This window comes from Chiloscyllium plagiosum, chromosome 15 (assembly GCF_004010195.1).
Source record: "Chiloscyllium plagiosum isolate BGI_BamShark_2017 chromosome 15, ASM401019v2, whole genome shotgun sequence".
In the NCBI taxonomy this organism is placed as follows: Eukaryota; Metazoa; Chordata; class Chondrichthyes; order Orectolobiformes; family Hemiscylliidae; genus Chiloscyllium; species Chiloscyllium plagiosum.
Genome location: NC_057724.1, coordinates 47824797 through 47842680, shown reverse-complemented (window position 1 = coordinate 47842680; position 17884 = coordinate 47824797). Strand labels below are relative to the sequence as shown.

Sequence of the window (17884 nt, the reverse complement as noted above, 5' to 3'; positions counted from 1 at the left end):
GAGGATAAAGTTAGTTTCTCCCATGTATTCCTTCTCACCAGTACTGCTTGCATTAAAAGCAATTTGGGTGAAAACTTTGGTGGCCCAGGCATGGAGCCTATGGTCTAATAATACTCTCACATAAAAAAGTAGATTTTTACTTCCTCCTGAGTAACAAAGTTGAGAGTGTGTTGCTGGAAAAGCACAGCTGGTCAGGCAGCATCAGAGGAGCAGGAAAATCGACATTTTGGGCCAGAGCCCTTCTTCAGGAAAGAGGTTGGGATCCTCGGGGGTGGAGAGATAAATGGGAGGGGGAGGGGTGGTGGGGCTGGGGAGAAGGTTGCTGAGAGTACAATAGCTGAATGGAGATGGAGGTAAAGGTGATAGGTCGGAGAGGAAGGTGTAGCGGATAGGTGGGAAGGTCGATTGACAGGTGGGACAAGTCATGAGGGTGGTGCTGAGCTGGAAGGTTGGAACTGGGGTAAGGTGGGGGAGGGGAAATGAGGAAACTGGTGATGTCCACATTGATGCCCTGGGGTTGAAGGGTTCCGAGGCGGAAGATAAGTGTTCTTCCTCCAGGTGTTGGGCGGTGAGGGAGTGTTGATGGAGGAGGCCCAGGACCTGCATGTCATCAGCAGAGTGAGAGGGGGAGTTAAAATGTTGGGCCATGGGGCGATGGGGTTGGTTGGTGCGGGTGTCCTGAAGATGTTCTCTAAAGCGTTCTGTGAGAAGGTGTCCAGTCTCTCCAATGACACGCTTATTCGTTTGGCTGAACTGGTCCTCACCCTCAACAATTTCTCCTTCCAATCCTCCGACTTCCTCCAGACGAAAGGGGTAGCCATGGGCACCAGCATGGGTCCCAGCTATGCCTGTCTCTTTGTCGGCTACATAGAACAGTCCATCTTCCGGAGTTACACCGACACCACTCCCCACCTCTTCCTCCACTACGTTGATGACTCCCCGCATCGATGCCACGTCGTGCTCCCAGTTCATCAGTTCATCAACTTCACTAACACAATCAACTTCTACCTGGACTTTAAATTCACCTGGACCATCTCTGACACCTCCCTCCCCTTCCTAGACCTCTCCATCTCCATACACGAGGATCAACTCAACACTGACATTTTTTACAAATCCACCGACTCCCACAGCTACCTGGATAACACCTCCTCTCACCCTACCTCCTGCAAAAATGCTATCCTGTATTCCCAATTCCTTCGCTTCCACTGCATTTGCTCCCAGGAGGACTAATTCCACCACAGAACACACCAGATGGCCTCCTTCTTTAAAGACCAAAGTTTCCCTTCCCACGTGGTTGAAGATGCCCTCCAATGCATCTCATCCACATCCCACACCTCTGCCCTCGAACCCCACCCCTCCAACTGCAACAAGGACAGAAACCCCCTGGTCCTCACCTTGCAATCCACCAACCTCCGCATAAATAGTATCATTCGTCAACATTTCTGCCGCCTACAAATGGACCCCACCACCAGGGATATATTTCCCTCCCCACCCCTATCCACTTTCCGCAAAGACCGTTCCCTCCGTGACTACCTGGTCAGGTCCACACCCCCCAAAAACCCACCCTCCCCTCCTGGCACCTTCCCCTGCCACCGCAGGAATTGCAAAACCTACGCATACTTCCCACCTTACCTCTGTCCAAAGCCCCAAAGGAGCCTTCCACATCCATCAAAATTTTACCTGCACATCCACCAAAGTCATTTATTGTATCCAATGTTCCTGATACAGTCTCCTCTACTTTGGGGAGACTGGACGCCTTCTCGCAGAGCACTTTAGAGAATATCTCCGGGTCACCTGCAACAACCAACCCAACCACCCTGTGCCCGAACATTTCAACTCCCCTTCCCACTCTGCCGAGGACATGCAGGTCCTGGGCTTCCTCCATCACCACTCCCTCACCACCCGACACCTGGAGGAAGAAAGCCTTATCTTCCGCCTCAGGACCATTCAACCCCAGGGCATCACCAGTTTCCTCATTTCCCCTCCTTACCCCACCCTACCCCAGTTCCAACCTTACAGCTTAGCACCACCCTCATGACTTGTCCCACCTGTCAATCTTCCTTCCCACCTATCCGGTCCACCCTCCTCTCCGACCTATCACCTTTACCTCCACCTCCATCCAGCTACTGCACACTCAGCTACCTTCTCCCCCCATTTGTCTCTCCACCTCTGAGGAACCCAGCCTCATTCCTGATGAAGGGCTCTGGTCTGAAATGTTGATTTTCTTGCTCCTTGGATGCTGCCTGAGCTGCTGTGCTTTTCCAGCAACCTTACCTCAGTTCTAACCTTCCAGCTCAGCACCACCCTCATGACCTGTCCCACCTGTCAATCTTCCTTCCCACCCTCCTCTCTGACCTATCACCTTTACCCCCACCTCCATCCACCTATTGCACTCTCAGCTACCTTCTCTCCAGTCCCCCCCACCTCCCACTTATTTCTCCACTCCCCCCGAGGCTTCAAGCCTCATTCCTGATGAAGGGCTCTGGCCTGAAATGTCGATTTTCCTGCTCCTTGGATGCTGTGCTTTTTCAGCAACACATGCTCAACTTTGATCTCCAGCATCTGCAGAGCTCACTGTCTTGTGAGTAACAAAGCTCATTCAAGCTGTTCGTTACCGGGCAGCACGGTGGCACCGTGGTTAGCACTGCTGCCTCACAGCGCCAGGGACTAGGGTTCAATTCCCACCTCAGGCAGCTGTCTGTGTGGAGTTTGCACATTCTCCCCGTTTCTGCTTGGGTTTCCTCTGCGTGCTCCGGTTTCCTCCCACAGTCCAAAAATGTGCAGGTTAGGTGAATTGGCCATGCTAAATTGCCTGTAGTGTTAGGTGCAGGGGTAAATGTAGGGCAATGGGTCTGGGTGGGTTGCTCTTCGGAGGGTCGGTGTGGACTTGTTGGGCCGAAGGGCCTGTTTCCATACTGTAAGTAAGCTAATTTATCATCTGCTAAATTTTAATGTATAGATATCTTTAACTTTAGCAGAGGATTTGGACCTGATGATAATGGCACTGGCCTAGTAATCCAAAGCACAAGCTAATGCTGAGGGAACATCAATTCAAATACCACCGTAGCAGATGATTTCAGTTTGACTAAATAATTTGAATTGAAAACTAGGCTCAGTAATTGGGACCTTGAAGCTATTGTCATTTCTAAAAATAGTCTGGTTCATTAGCAAAGGAAATCTGTTAGTCTGGCCATCAAATAACTCCACACCCACAGCAATGTAGTTGCCTCTTAAATGGTCTCGCAAGCCACTCAGCTCAGCAGCAATTAGATATAGCCAAAAAATGCTGACTTTGCAGTAACACACACTTCCAAAGAAAGCATTAATAAAACTTCATTCGTTTTAGCTCTGAATTTACTTTCAAAACAATATTGAACCAGAAGCATGTGCAAATTTGTCCTACATCCTTTTTAAAGTGCTGTGCATACACAAACTCACTTTTATACTATGGGGATCATTTTCCAGTGTATGAGATTATTTTTACTGACCTACTTTTGAGTTGCTTTGCCTTGTGAAGTGTAATGTGGTTATTAATTGTCACCTCAAGTAATGGGTGATACGGGGTGTGAAAACTTAGAGATGAACTGTTCAATGCATCAAACACTTACATCAAAGACATCTAATGGCTAGTCCTATCATAGTGTCATAGAGACATAGAGCACAAGAACAGACCAATCAGTCCAACTTGTCCGTGCCAACCAAATATTCTAAATTAATCTAGTTCCATTTACCAACATTTGGCCCATATCCTTCTAAAACTTTCCCATTCACAGTTAAAAAGCACACAATACCACGTTATAGTTTCCCATTCATATACCTTTTAAATGTTGTAATTGTATCAGCTTCCACCACTTCCTCTCATAGCTCATTCCATACACACACTACTCTCTGTGTGAAAGGCTTGCCCCTTAGATCCCTAAAATCTTACCCCTCTTAAACCTATGGCTTAACCTGTGCCCTCTAGTTTTGGACTCCCCTACCCTGGGAAAAAGACCTTGGCTATTCACCCTATATACCCTCCTCGCAGTCTCCAATCCTCCAGAGAAAATGGCCCCAGCCTATTCAACCTCTCCCTATAGCTCAAACCCTCCAACCCAGGCAACATCCTTTTAATTTTTTTCTGAACACTTTCAAGTTAACAGCATCTTTCCTATAAAAAGGAGACCAGAATTGAACCAGTATTCCAAAAGTGACCGAACTGATGTTCTATACAGCCACAACATGACCTCCCAACTCTGATACTCAATGCAAACATACCGAATGTTTTTTTCATCACCCTGTCTACATGCAAGTTCACCTACAAGAAATTATGAACCTGCATCCCAAGGTTCCACCTGCCACTCCTTGGCCTATTAGCCTACTTGATTGAGGTCCCATTGTACTATTAAATAACCTTCGTCGCCGTTGACTACAACACTAATTTTGGAGTCATTTGCCTGTATTCACATCCAAATCAAGCACATGAATGATGAAAAAAAAGTGCCCTTATGCAACCTGATGTAAGATATCTCAAGTCATCTTCAAAGTCATGTTGATGAAAGTATAAGCTCTCTTGCTGTAGCACTAACTGCGGATTTAATAAGTGGCAGCCTGATTAAGTTGTTTCACACTGTACTGGGCAATACCTTTACTTAATCATGCTTCAAAGGGGTTAAAAATAACTCCTGTTTCTGTTAAAAAGAGTTGTCAATAGCAGCTTAATTGTAAGTCTTATTATTACTCACCATCCCGTGTTTTGTTAACAAACGAATTTCTTTTTAGCCCTTTGTATTCTAATGAACCTGCTGTGATAATTTACATTTTCCAGCTTGCAGACTCATTTCACAAGCTTTAATTATGAAATGTAACACATGTATCAGGTTCACTAGAATATATTTTATGTTTTTTAAAGAGTTCTTTTGAAACATTTCATGACCTCTAATTAAAAATTATGCATGAATATTTGACATTGCTTTCAAGATTGTGAGGAGCTGACATTGACATATGGTGGTATGATTATTTGAGCTGACAGGTCTCCTTTAGTTTCTCTGTGCCACAGGGAAATCATGGCAGCTGAAATAGTAGCAGGAAGGTTAGTGAAGGGCATTACTGTCAAATTCTATGTTTTGTTTTACCTTGGGATATTTTACTCTTTGCCTCACATGAGGTTTTCTCTGAATCTCTCTTCTTCTGCACCGACTCTTGAAGCAATATTAATCTACAGGTGGTACCAACCTACGGTACCAACCATTCTTCATTTCAGCAGAAGCATTCAGTTGTAAAGCTGAGTTGATCTTATTCTTGACTCATCCCAGTGTACACACATTCACATATTTCTGTAGGCGAAAGTGAGGACTGCAGATGCTTATCCCAACCCTCGTTAACTGTCCTACCCGTCCATCTTCCTTCCCACCTATCCGCTCCACCCTCCTCTCTGACCTGTCACCATTACTCCCACCTCCATCCACATATAGTACTCTCAGCTACCTTCCCCCCAGCCCCACCCCCCCTTCCACTTATTTCAGCAACCCCTCAGTTCACAGCCTCATTCCTGATGAAGAGCTTTTGTCTGAAACATCGATTCTCCTGATCCTTGGATGCTGCCTGACCTGCTGTGCTTTTCCAGCACCACACTCTCAACTCCTCTGTAGGATAACTGAGTAGCAATCAAGTCAGGCATCCTAGTTTTGTTGTTCCCCCTTCTTGGTCAGGCCATTTCGTCCAGGCCATAATTCCCCACAGCTGGTAAATTTGACACCACCTAAATGCTAATGTTAAGAGTTTAACATGATCATCATTTCTACACCTTGAGTCTGTTTTGAAGCAAGGTGAATTATTAAGGAGATGCAGCTAAAATAGATAACAGTAATCGCAAAGCATTATGTAATATAACTGGAGAATAACAATGAGCTTCCCTAAAAGGTTCATTTAATAAAAGCTACATGTAAGTGAACATTGCATTTATGGTTCTAACAAGAAATCCAAGGTTAGATATCAGCCAAGCTGATAGTAAGATTGCTGCAATTGTTTTCAGTGCATTGGACTAAAGAGGGAAACATATTTCCAAAGTTTATGAATAATAACCAGTAACTCCTCTAAAATGTGCTTCTGTGATCATCATGTGGGGCAAGGATAGATCTCAGCTGGTAGGCCCTCTGTGCTCAAAGATTCTTTAAGCTAGAGACAAGGAATGTTTATTGTATGAGGTTCCGAAAGAACAAAGATGCTTGTGGAATTGAGACCCAGAAAAAGTTAAGAAAATTAGGAGCAAAAGTCATTTAAATATAACTACAAATAATTGTTTGGTGATATTTTAAATCTTGAAATCCTGCTTGGTTAAACAAGCCAGCAATGCCAGTGCTGGTGATGGTGTGGCTGTAGCTTCTGGGAGCTGGTAGACACCAGTGTCACTCATGACAACCACATGTGTTGTATGTGTCTGGAGTTTGAGAAACTTCAGTTCTGGGTTGGTGAGCTGGAATCTGGACTTCAGCGATTACAATGCATCAGGGAGGGAAAAGATTTCCTGAAAGTTTGTTTCAGGATGCAGTCACACCCTCCAGGTTAAATACTTCAGATATGGTTCATAATCAGGGTCAATAGGGTGTGGCTACAAGTGATCCAGAAGAGAGCACTGTGGAGGTGCTTTAGGCCTTGCACTTGTTGAAAAGGTGCAAGGTTAATACAGTCCAATTTCTACAGAGTACCAATAACACATAATAACTTTTTTATTAATCCTCCTTTAGGCTCGGTGACTCATGAACATCAGTACTGGGGTAAGGTGGAGCTGTGTCATTGGGATGGGCTTACTTGACCTGCACTAGTACCAGAGTCCTTACAAACTTTATAATCAGGGCAAATGTATCTCATTGTCTCTTGTACCTAATATATAATATCTGATTCAAGAGCTTCATGATCAAATAATGTTCTAGTTTACTTCAATTTTAGTGAAAGGATTGTCTTTGACTTTTCAATTTTACTCCAAACTTTAAATGGTTCTTTCCATTATTTGAACTGATATTTCAACACATTTTGTATCAGCAGCTGACATTTGAATTGAGTACTTTGCTATGGTAGAACATTTCATTTAAGTGAGAGGACAGGTGCTGTTGAGGTCAGTACCACCCACAGAAACAACCATTCAAACAGTCAGTGGTGGAGCAACACTGATTGGATTGCAGCAACACCTACAGTTTAAAATAAAAATGATGACAAAGCAAGTGTCTGTGGAGAAGCATTTAATAGACAATGATCCTTGGGTCATACTGTTCAGGTTGATGATTGACAATTGTCATTTCCCATCCAGAGTATGAAAAATCAATTGGAGGAGAGCCTGACTTTAATAAAGAAAGAATGATGCTGGGCCAAGTAGACCAGAATGAGATGTTGACAGAAGCCTCTGTAACTGGGCAATGGACTAACTTCAAAGTAGATACGGTTCAGGAAGAGTCAAGGTACATTACCTCAAAAGGAAAAGTAGGACAAACAAACCTAGAACTCCTTGGATGACAAAAGAAGATAGAAATTAAGATAAGGGAGTAAAAATATGATTATGAGGCAGAATATACAATTGAGAACCAAGAGGAATAGAAAGAGTTCAGAGGGAAGGTGAATGAGCAGATTAGGGAAGTAAAGAGAAGTTGAGAAAAGACTAGAAGCCAACAAAAGGGGAATTTCACAGTCTTCTATATGCAAATAAATAGTAAAAAACTGGTAAAAGGAGGAGTAGGGACCATAAAAGAGATTGCTACATGGAATCAGGGGTGTAGATGTGGTATTAAATATACTTTCCATTTGTCTTTACCAAGGTGGTAGCTTTATAGGGAGGCACTGCTGTCATGGTGATGTCATTGGACTAGTAATCTAGAAAGTCGACCAATGCAACAGCAATATAGGTTCAAATCCCACTGTGGTAGATGGTGAAATTTGAATTAAATAAAAATCTGGAATTAACCATAAGGTTCTGTGGAGTATTGCTGAACAAAGGTACCTTGGAAAGCATGTTCATAGTTCCTTGAAAGTGGAGTCCCAGGTAGACAAGATAGTGAAGAAGGCGTTCGGTATGTTTGCCTTTCTTGGTCAGTGCATTGAGTATAGGAGTTGGGAGAGGCCATGTTGATGTTGTACAGGACATTAGCTAGGCCACTTTTGGAATACTGCATTCAATTCTGATCTCTTTGCTATAGGAAGGATGTTGTGAAACTTGAACGGTTTCAGAAAAGATTTACAAGGATGTTGCCAGGGTTGGAGGGTTTGAGCTGCAGGGAGAGGTTGAATAGACTGGTGATACTTTCCTGGAGCATTAGAGGCTGAGGGGTGACCTTATACGTGTTTATAAAATCATGAGGGGCATGGATAGGCTAAATAGACAAGGTCTCTTCCCTGGGTTGGGCGAGTCAAAAACTAGAGGGCTTAGGTTTAAGGTGAAAGGGGAACGATTTAAGAGGGACTTAAGGAGCAACTTTTTCACACAGAAGGTGGTGGATGTATGGAATGAGCTGCCAGAGGAAGTGTAGAGACTGATACAATTACAATGTTTAACAGGCATCTGGATAGGTATATGAATAGGAAGAGTTTAGAGGGATATGTGCCAAATGCTGGCAAATGGGACTAGATGTATTTGGGCTATCTGGTCTACATGGATGAGTTGGACCAAAGGATCTGTTTTCATGCTGTACATTTCTGACTGTATAAATGCTGGCCCAGTGATGACAATGTAACTATTGCTGATTGCCATAAAAACCTATCTGGTTCACTAATGCTTTTTAGGGAAGGAAATCAGCCATCCCGAGTATGGATCCACATGAATGTGGTTGATTAGTAAGTTAACGTTGACAAAGAACCAAAACCAAATGAGATGTATCCAAGGATATTGAATGAATCATGAGTGAAAATTGCAGGGGCTTTGGCCAGAGTCTTTCAGTCATCCCTGGATTCCAGGGAAATGCCAGAAGACTGAACTATTGCAAACATCATGCCCATGTTCGAAAATATTTGTAAGGATAAGCCCAGCAATTCCAGACTAGCCAGCTTAATTTTGGTGGTGGAAAGGCTTCCCAAAACAGCAATTAAAGAATTAGTAGCCACATGGGAGAAGGTCGGTTGTTTGTGAAGGGCCAGTATTGAATTGTAATGGAGAAGTTGTTTTTAAATTGCTTGCTAGAGTTTTTTTTGAAGAAGTTGCAGAAAGGTTTGATGAAAGCATTGCTGTTGGTATGGTGTATGTGGTCTTCTAAAAGGTATTTAGCACATTACACAGAATTTGTGAGAAAATTTCACAGAATAAAATTAGCTGAATGATAGGAAGCAGACAATAATGGTCAATTGATATTCATTGGGCTGGAGGAAACTTTGTGGTGGAGTTCCCCAGGGATCTGTATTGAGACCCTTACATTTCCTGGTATATCTTAATGATGTAGATCTTTATGTGCTGGAAACAGTTTCAAAATTGGAGTTGATTCAAAACTTGGAAGCATTGTAAACTTTGAGGACAGTGAAGAACTCCAAATGACAAGTGAGTGGAGTGGGGAATGGGTGGCAAATGATGTTCAATGCAGAGAACTGTGAAGCAATGCATTTTTATGAGAGCAATATTAACAGACAATATAAATTGAAGGGTACAATTCTGAAGGGGTTGTAGAGGCAGAAGGATCTAAGTGTATATGTGCACCAATCAGTGAAGCTGGCACGACAGGTGCAGAAAGGAGTTTCAAAAGGGTACAGTGTTCTGGAGTTTATTAATAAAGACAAGAAAAAAGAGGTGATGCTGAACTTGTATAGCACACTCGTTAGATTAGATTAGATTAGAATTGAACCCGGGTCTCTGGCGCTGTGAGGCAGCAGTGCTAACCACTGTGCCACCGTGCCGCCCACGCAACACAAGTTTTGTGTACAGTTCTGGGCAGCACCCAAAAGGAATGTTGTGAACGCACTGGTAAGAGTACTTACAGGAATGGTTCCAGTGATGAGAAATGTCTTTTATGAGGACAAAATGGAGAGGTTGGGACTGTTCTTCTTGCAGAGAAGGCAGCTAAGAGGACATCTGATAGTTTTCAAAATCATGACATGGTTGTGTACAACTGATAGGGAGAAACTGCTCCCAGTCATGTAAAAGGACGAAGAACAGATTAAAAGTGATTTGCCAAAGAAGCAAGTGGGATGTGAGAAAATACGTTCTTGCATAACAAGTAATTCAGGTCTGGAATTCACTACCTCAAACTGGCATGGAGGCAGGTTCAATAGAGGCATTTAAGAGAGCATGAGATGATTACTTAAAGAGTAATAGAGTCATGCAGCAGAGAAACAGGTCCTACAGCAAAAACAGTGTGTATGGGGAAAAGACTGGTCATGATGCTTGTTTCGAGATCCATTGCAGACACAATAGGGCGAATGGCCTCCTTCTGCGGAGGAACACTCCAGTGATACATTGATTCAGTAGAATGATGACAAGGCAAAATTTGTTGGGCACCTGAAAGGGCTTTTAATAAAAATGGAAATAAAGGGTTATGTCAGCTTCAATTTTTAAAAGTTTTAAATATTTCCAATCTTCTGTTGCCTTTGCAGCGAGAATGTACAGCAATCATTGATAATGTGGCAATGTTTGCAACTTAGCTTTGGTGCCCCCTGATGGAGTGAATTGTAATAACAGTAAATTGTTAGGATTGACAGAGGTTAAAAAAGTTGAGAATTAAGAAACAAGGAAGTCAAACTCAACATATCAGTGGGAATATTTAAAGATAAGTAGAAAATAAATAAGAAATTTAACTATACTGTCATAGCTTCAGTGAGTTATTTTGGAAAAATTCTTTCATATGGGAAGAATTCAGGATCCAGGTTTAAAGTAATTTCTATCTGCTGGGTTCCATTCAAAACTAGTATGGACCTGTTCATTCTATTCCTAGCAGAAGTGGGCCATTGTATAAAACTACTTTATCCTGCATCTGACCTCTATAATATGAGTAACAAAGACGTGATACTGATAGCCAAGGTTGAAAATAGAAATTGTTTCATTTCAGAGTACTAACTTTCTTCACCTTGAGTTCAAAAATTGTGAAAAGTAATTAGTGTTAGACTATAAATCAGATACTTTATAAAAAAAATCATACTTCTGATAAAAAAATGTTGTAGTTCAATAGTTTCAAAATAACCCGAACAGATTTCTGCCTCATTTCACAACATTAAAAACGTGATAGCACTTTAATTATTTTACAGTAAAAAGACATTAAACTAGGTATAGGAGCAATGGATTAAGTTAGATCACTTATAGTTTGATCATTCCTGTATGTAATTAATGTGATTCGTTCTGTCAAGTTACCCGAGGTCCGAAAGTACAAGTGATGATATATTGGTAAAACAGAGGGATACAATTGGTACTGCACCATATATTGGTATACATGATACTGATTAATTGGTCTCCTGCTCACAGGTAATCTAATCTCTGGAATAAAGTTAAAGGGTGAAATTAGTCAATGTCTGCAGTGTAAAATCAGCTTACAATAAACCAGCAGCCGATTTTACACCATGTCCAATCTTCTTTCGGCTGAAGCTCATGGAACAATTTAACCTCTTCTTAGAGACAATTTTCTTGTCTCTCTGTTGCTTTTACTTAGTTTGAAATGAAAAAAAAAGCAACATTTTCCAAGTCAATGGAAAATAAACACTTGTGCATTGTATCACATGATGATGATTCATTACAAGTCTGTTTCATGCTGCTAATATACCAGTTTCATCCTCATAATGTTTAGCTTTTAACAATGATCTTAATGTAACCTTGTTTTTTAAAGAAAAAAACTCAAGATGTGGGTTCACTGGCAAGGCTGGCATTTATTGTCCACTCTAACTTTTCTTGAGAAGATTTCCTGTGGCATTACTGCCATCATACTCCCACAATTTAGCCGAGTAGGAAGGTCCAAGATTTTAACCCAGCGACAAAGAACAATGATAATCAGTCCAATCAGGATGATGTGGTACTTGGAGGGGATTTTGAGGGATGGTGCTGATGTTCCCATGCACCTCTGAACGACAATGAATGTTGAAAAGAGGATGAAGTAATAACATTTCTCTTTCAGATTCCCTTGGGAGCTCTTCTCCTACTACCTCCTCATCTCTCCAACCATCTCCTGCTGTTTCAACTCATACATCACAGTCGATCAATAGAGATCAATTTCCCACAGCCCAAGATACTGTAATGGAATCCGAGTCCAGGAGGAGTGAGTCAGAATCCACACTCTCTGCTGTCGTGCCTCTGGATTATCTTATTTTATCTCAATGTGAGACCAAGTCAATTGATATTGCCAGGTACAACTTTTGAACAAATTCAGTAACTAAAACTTTTGTGTAGAGGGGCTCAATAATGCTTCTTCTTTGATACCATTTTACCTTGTTTCCACTTTTGACAGAGCTAATCATTTCCATTTTAGTTTTTTAATAATATAAATCTTGCTAATCTCCTGTTGAATTCTCACTGGCTAACACATTGAAATCATAAATGCTACAAAATAATGGCATTTTATTATTTAAACTGCTGAGTACAGACTGTCAGTTAATGCTACCTGCAAAATTCTTTCAGTTTCTTCTCCATCTCTCTGAAAGGACTGACCTTTTCTGGGCACAGTTCCACAGGCTTGGAGCTGTCTGATACCTTGATCAAATGATTTGTCTTTGTGTACAAGCACAGTGGGTGAATTGCAGTTGCCAGTTTCTCTGTTGAGAGTACAGTAACTGAAATTGTTCCTGTTCGTTTTCATTTACACATGTATTTCCCAACAGTGGCCACAAGGTGGCAATCAGAGGCGAGAATGTTGATTTCTCTTGCCCCTCCCCCAAGCACCTGACAATTACCTTACTGGAACAGCAACCCTGGCTATTGGCTGCCTGACTTCACCTGAATTAAACTTGTCTGATTTTTCTTAGTGGAGCCTAGTGTTAATCATACATGTTCAATGTCACAATTGCGATAATTGATGAATGTGGGACCTTTAGTAGAAATGGACTTCTATTTAGAAATCTCAGCAACATAAGGCAAAATTTGGCTCGTTCACATCATTGAAGTCCAAGTGTGGTGTAGGGAGTCAATAAACAAATGTCAGATAGCACTGCATATGATTAAATAGTAATTGGAGGGAAGGTTTCCAGTCTGGCATTTGGTAATTTCATGGGGTTAACTGTCATTATTGACAGAAGTGGAGTGATGGTGACATAATGAATGCAGAAAATTACTTCTTATGTAAAGACTTAGCTTGCCTCATTCTACATGGGTGAAAATCAAAAATAAATCACTACTTTAAGAGCTTATGGTGTAGCTGTGCTCCTTTCTATGTATGGCAATACAGTCCTTGGTCCAATTCATGGTCTGTTTTGAGAGAGCGGACTTGCCTCATGCAGCTAGCTGGGGTGCAATTATTGATTTAAATGGTTTTGGGGGAGTGTAAAGACCATTTTTGTTTTCTGTACTTTTCATTGTGGCCTGAAGTAGAACAGGACTGTTTCAAGAATCAAGAATTGTGAAAAGGATTAGTGTTTTTGTTTGAAAAGCTAGTTATCGACACTCATTGTAAGTGTAGTTTAAACTGCAGTTTGACCAGGCACTGGGGGAAGTCTAGTTATAGATGAACTGGAACCAGTGAGTGTGTACAAAACAAAATATAGCTAGCAACAAGTAGCTGTTGCAGAATGATGACCAGTTGTCAATGACAAAGGCCTTCTGCTGCCAACAACTGTGTGATTGGCTCCCAGGTAGCTGAAAAGCCTTTGGGTGTGAAAGTTTCCTGAGAAACCATCAGACCTCTGAAAAAGGAAGGAGCTATCCTTTACTCTGCAGTAAAACAAAACACCTCAAGGCTGAAGAAAGCCAGTTCATTTCCCCTCATCAGTTGTTGTAATCTGTGGCCTTTGACCACTAAGTAGGAGATTATATAAATTGTGAAACAGTCACTCCATGCCTTCTGCAAGCAAGTGAAAGTACCTGGAGAAGGAAGGTTGAGGAGCAGTAAGTCCTGACCATCTGTGTGCACCAGGATCATTGAACTGCCTGCCCGATATTTCCCTCTGCCTGTCACACTGATTATTTTTTCTGTATTTAGGGTAGTTTTATGATGGTTTTCTCATGGATTTTATACTGGTTCATAATTGTTTACCTATAGCCAGAATCTATTGAGTCGTATTAAATAGTAATTCTTGTTGAGTGCAGAAACCTGGGCTGTGCTTTCTGTCAACCTGGCCCTAAAAGGCAAGGGAATTTTGAGCATGTTTGTAAAATCTTTAAGTTTTATGATGATGCCAGGAATAGTGGGCTTGATTTCCAGCATGCTATCCCAGTGAAGCGTAACATTGGGAGAAGCAAAGAAAAAGACTTCCTCCTTCCAGTCTCAGTATTGATGGCATCCAAAGTCATATAAACTACCAACTCTCACATATGAAAGCTAGACACATTGCGTGATACCAACAGCTGAACTGGCACGTGGAGTTATACTTTAGAATATAGCATGTTCATGAAAATATGAGAGAAAATTAGAAAAATAAAATCTGACTGTTGGTGTAGTGACCATTTAAACTAACACTGCTACATTGTCCAATCAAAATTTAATTAAAATTTCCATCAATAAATAGATACTTATAAATAGACACCCATTATGATTCACTACTTATGATGCAGTTCTAATATATCAAGGAATCTGTAATGTCGAAAGGGGACACTTTTAGTTTACTGTGATAGCATGAACTGTTATTGTGGGTAATGCGTTAATATTGCATTCAGCTAGGTACTATAATAGGAAAATGGTGTGTGTAATTTTTTGAAGTGTTGAGATCACAGTGCATTAATTTAAATTTACCTTGTGATTTGAAGTGACATTTGCTGAAGTGTTGTGTTAGGAGTGATCATCGGTTACCAACAGCCAGCCGACACTTGAACCACATCTGAAGCTTTTGTCAGAAGATGTTGGATTCAATGCTCACTTCAGGATTTGAGCACATAATCTAGGCTGATGGTTCAGTGCAGTATGAAGCAAATGCTACATTATTCAGACACCAATCTTCAGATCAAATTTATATTGTGGCCTCTTCTGCCTGTTTCAATGGTTCAGATGGATGTTAGAAATCCAAGAGCACTATTCAAAGAAGAGCAGAATTCTCCTGATGATCTGGCTAGCACTTCTTTCTCAAGCTGATTAACAAGTCTTTCATCTAATTGTTGTTTGTGACATGCTGCCTACATATTAACAGTCACGAAATTTTCAACCTAATTTATTCTAGATGAAATGTTTAGGGAAGTTTCTAAGAGATTTTGAAGCTACTGTATAACTGCAAGTATTTTCTTTGTCTTTCTGAATCTGATGATTTTATTTCTGCAGAAGCAACAGCTGTTCGCCATGTGATAGATTACTCGATCATTCCTTTGAGTTGACAGGATCAGATGAAATTCAGGAGAATCCACAATCTAAGAATGGCACCCCAACACGAACATCTTGCAATGTGCCTTTATATAAAAATCTGCAGGATTCACAAATGGTCATTTTTCCCACTCAAGATCAGAGCGGACCTTCATCAGCATCTTCTTCTCCATTATCAGTTTATTCATTCTCACAGATCTTTAACTTTGACAAAAACCACAATGCACTGCCATTTGGTGTAACAGGGATTCACCTTTTGTCCAACACTCCACCGCCAAGGCCACCAAAACCGAACCAACTAACGGAGCGTGAAAAGACTCACAAAGTGATTCAGAATGGGGACGGTGCCTATGCAATAAATCCAGCACCAGTACCGAAAAGAATCCCTCTCTCAAATCTAGAGAAAAAAAATTGGAAAGGTAATGTCACTGATCCAAATATTGGGATATATCTGGTAAGATTTTGCCGAAATGTATAAAGTTTGTTTCAATTTATTAATATCTATCCATTAAGATTTCCATGTTTTCAGAAGCTTTATAAACCCGCTTTATATCTTTGCTGCATATAATACATTTATCCAAATGCTTCAGTTACTGCCAGAAACTCTGCAATGCCATCAACTGCTGTTGCCTTTTTATGTGATATCTGACAGTGAATCTCAGACATTTTTGACCCTGTGCTGGTTTTCTGGTCCATCTCCTCTTGTTATGGACTAAACCAATTCCCCTCAAAGTATATGAAGAAGATAACCTAGACCTTAACGTTTTCTTATTTTAAAGGTAAGTTTAAGATGTTGCATTCCAGATGCAATTCAGTTGATCAAACTACTTGACTTTAAGCAATGCACATTATATTTTAACAATAGTGTAAAAATAGACAAAATTGGTTTGACTGTAATTATATCAAATACTTAACAAAGCAGTATATTAACTACTACTAATTAACTGTTTCAATAGAGTAACAGCCCATAAACCTACCATTGGCAAAGGCAAATTCAGTAAAATAAGTTGTCTCACATACAATTCTAACACAGGAAGAATATTCCAGCTTTTAGCAGTAACTGTGAGCAGAATAAAAGCTTCCACATCCAGCCTCAGGATCCCAGCAACTACTGAAAACTAAAACCAAAAATCTTGATTCTGTGGGAGCTTGATCCTGCCCATTCAGACTCCATCTATTGTTCAATTTTTTTAAAAAATCCAAGGGCTCACAAACTGTTTACTGTATTGGCTTCAAGCAGACCACATGCTGCCTCTGTCTCCACCTTTTTTCATTTAAAATAAAAGCATGAAAATCTCTTAAAGGCATAGTATTGTCAGACTTTTCATCATTGCCTATACTGGCTACATTCAAATCAATAATACTACCCCACCTTACCACAGTTTCACTAAACTAAATTTCCCATTCCCTCAATTTCCTGAGAAATGATCAATCAATCAATATCTGCTTTGAATATAATCAATAACAAAATATCCACAACCCTCTGACAGAGACAGTTCCAAAGATTCACATTCCTCTGAGTGAAGAGATTCCTCTCAGTCCTTAATCATCAATCCCTTACCCTCAGAATATGCCCCATGTTCACCTCAATCAGGTGAAGCATCCTTTCAATTTTGATTCTGGCAAGCCCCTTCAGAATCTTGTACACTTCCAGGAAATCAACTCGTATTCATTTAAAATCACGAGAGTACAGACTCAATTTACTGAACTTCTCATCCCGGACAAACAACTCAGGGACCAATCCAGTGAACACTTTACTAGAAGCATATCCTTCCTTAAATATGGAGATCAGAACTATTAATGTGAAAATCAATTTTAAAAATTCTGAAGTAAAATTCACATCCACAGACCACTTCTTATCTTTGCTGATTTGTTTATTGTAATATAGTGATGCATTCTTCAATGTAATAACCAAGTATTATGTTTCAGATACAGAGGGGTGCAATTTACTGCCATTTACTGATTTCCAAGGGAATTGCATAATGTCTGCAAATGAAGGGCTTAATCTAAATATGGTGAGTACTCTGCGTATGAAAAATCTTTTGTATTGCAATAGGTACAGTAATTGTCTGATTGTTGGCTGATGTTGTAATTGCAGCAACTTTAAATGAAACAAATTTAAGATTATCCCATTATGACCAATGTAAAAGCTGTCGTTCGATTCTCTGGGACCTTCTTCATTAGGAAAAATAAAGCTTTAAAACATTATAGTTTCAGTTGCAAAACTGTACATTCCCATTGTTCTGTATTTATGAATTATGTTTAAAATAAAATACTGTTTAGAATATAAAAGAAACATGCTACTAATTTCCATTTAACTTTCAGTCACTGCTTCATTTACTAACCCTTCTGCTTGCTGACGCCCTCCTACTTGATGACTGTCTTTTGCTCCCTGTCTTTGTGCTGCTATTTCTGCTTCCCTGGCTCTCTCTGCCTTTCTGGCTTTTTGCCCCTTCCTGATTCTGTCCTGCTCCCTGACTCTTTCTCTTGTCAATTCCTCTCTTTGACTCTTAGCC

The 17884-nt window shown here is 40.7% G+C and overlaps 1 protein-coding gene across 5 annotated transcripts in view; it reads left to right on the top strand.

Annotated features, from left to right (window-relative positions):
- The window catches only part of gab3 (GRB2 associated binding protein 3), a 142326-nt gene that overhangs the window by 88068 nt on the left and 36374 nt on the right, over positions 1 to 17884 (top strand). For 4 of the 5 annotated variants that reach the window (XR_006313792.1, XM_043704856.1, XM_043704854.1 and 1 more), the window contains exons 3-5: positions 12048 to 12276; positions 15330 to 15787; positions 17298 to 17383. Coding sequence is in view for 4 of the 5 variants with exons in the window: in XM_043704856.1 (XP_043560791.1) it covers positions 12048 to 12276; positions 15330 to 15787; positions 17298 to 17383 (773 nt within the window). In the remaining variant the exon portion in view is untranslated. The remainder of the gene's footprint in view (positions 1 to 12047; positions 12277 to 15329; positions 15788 to 17297; positions 17384 to 17884) is intronic. The other variant, XM_043704857.1, reaches the window with a different exon arrangement.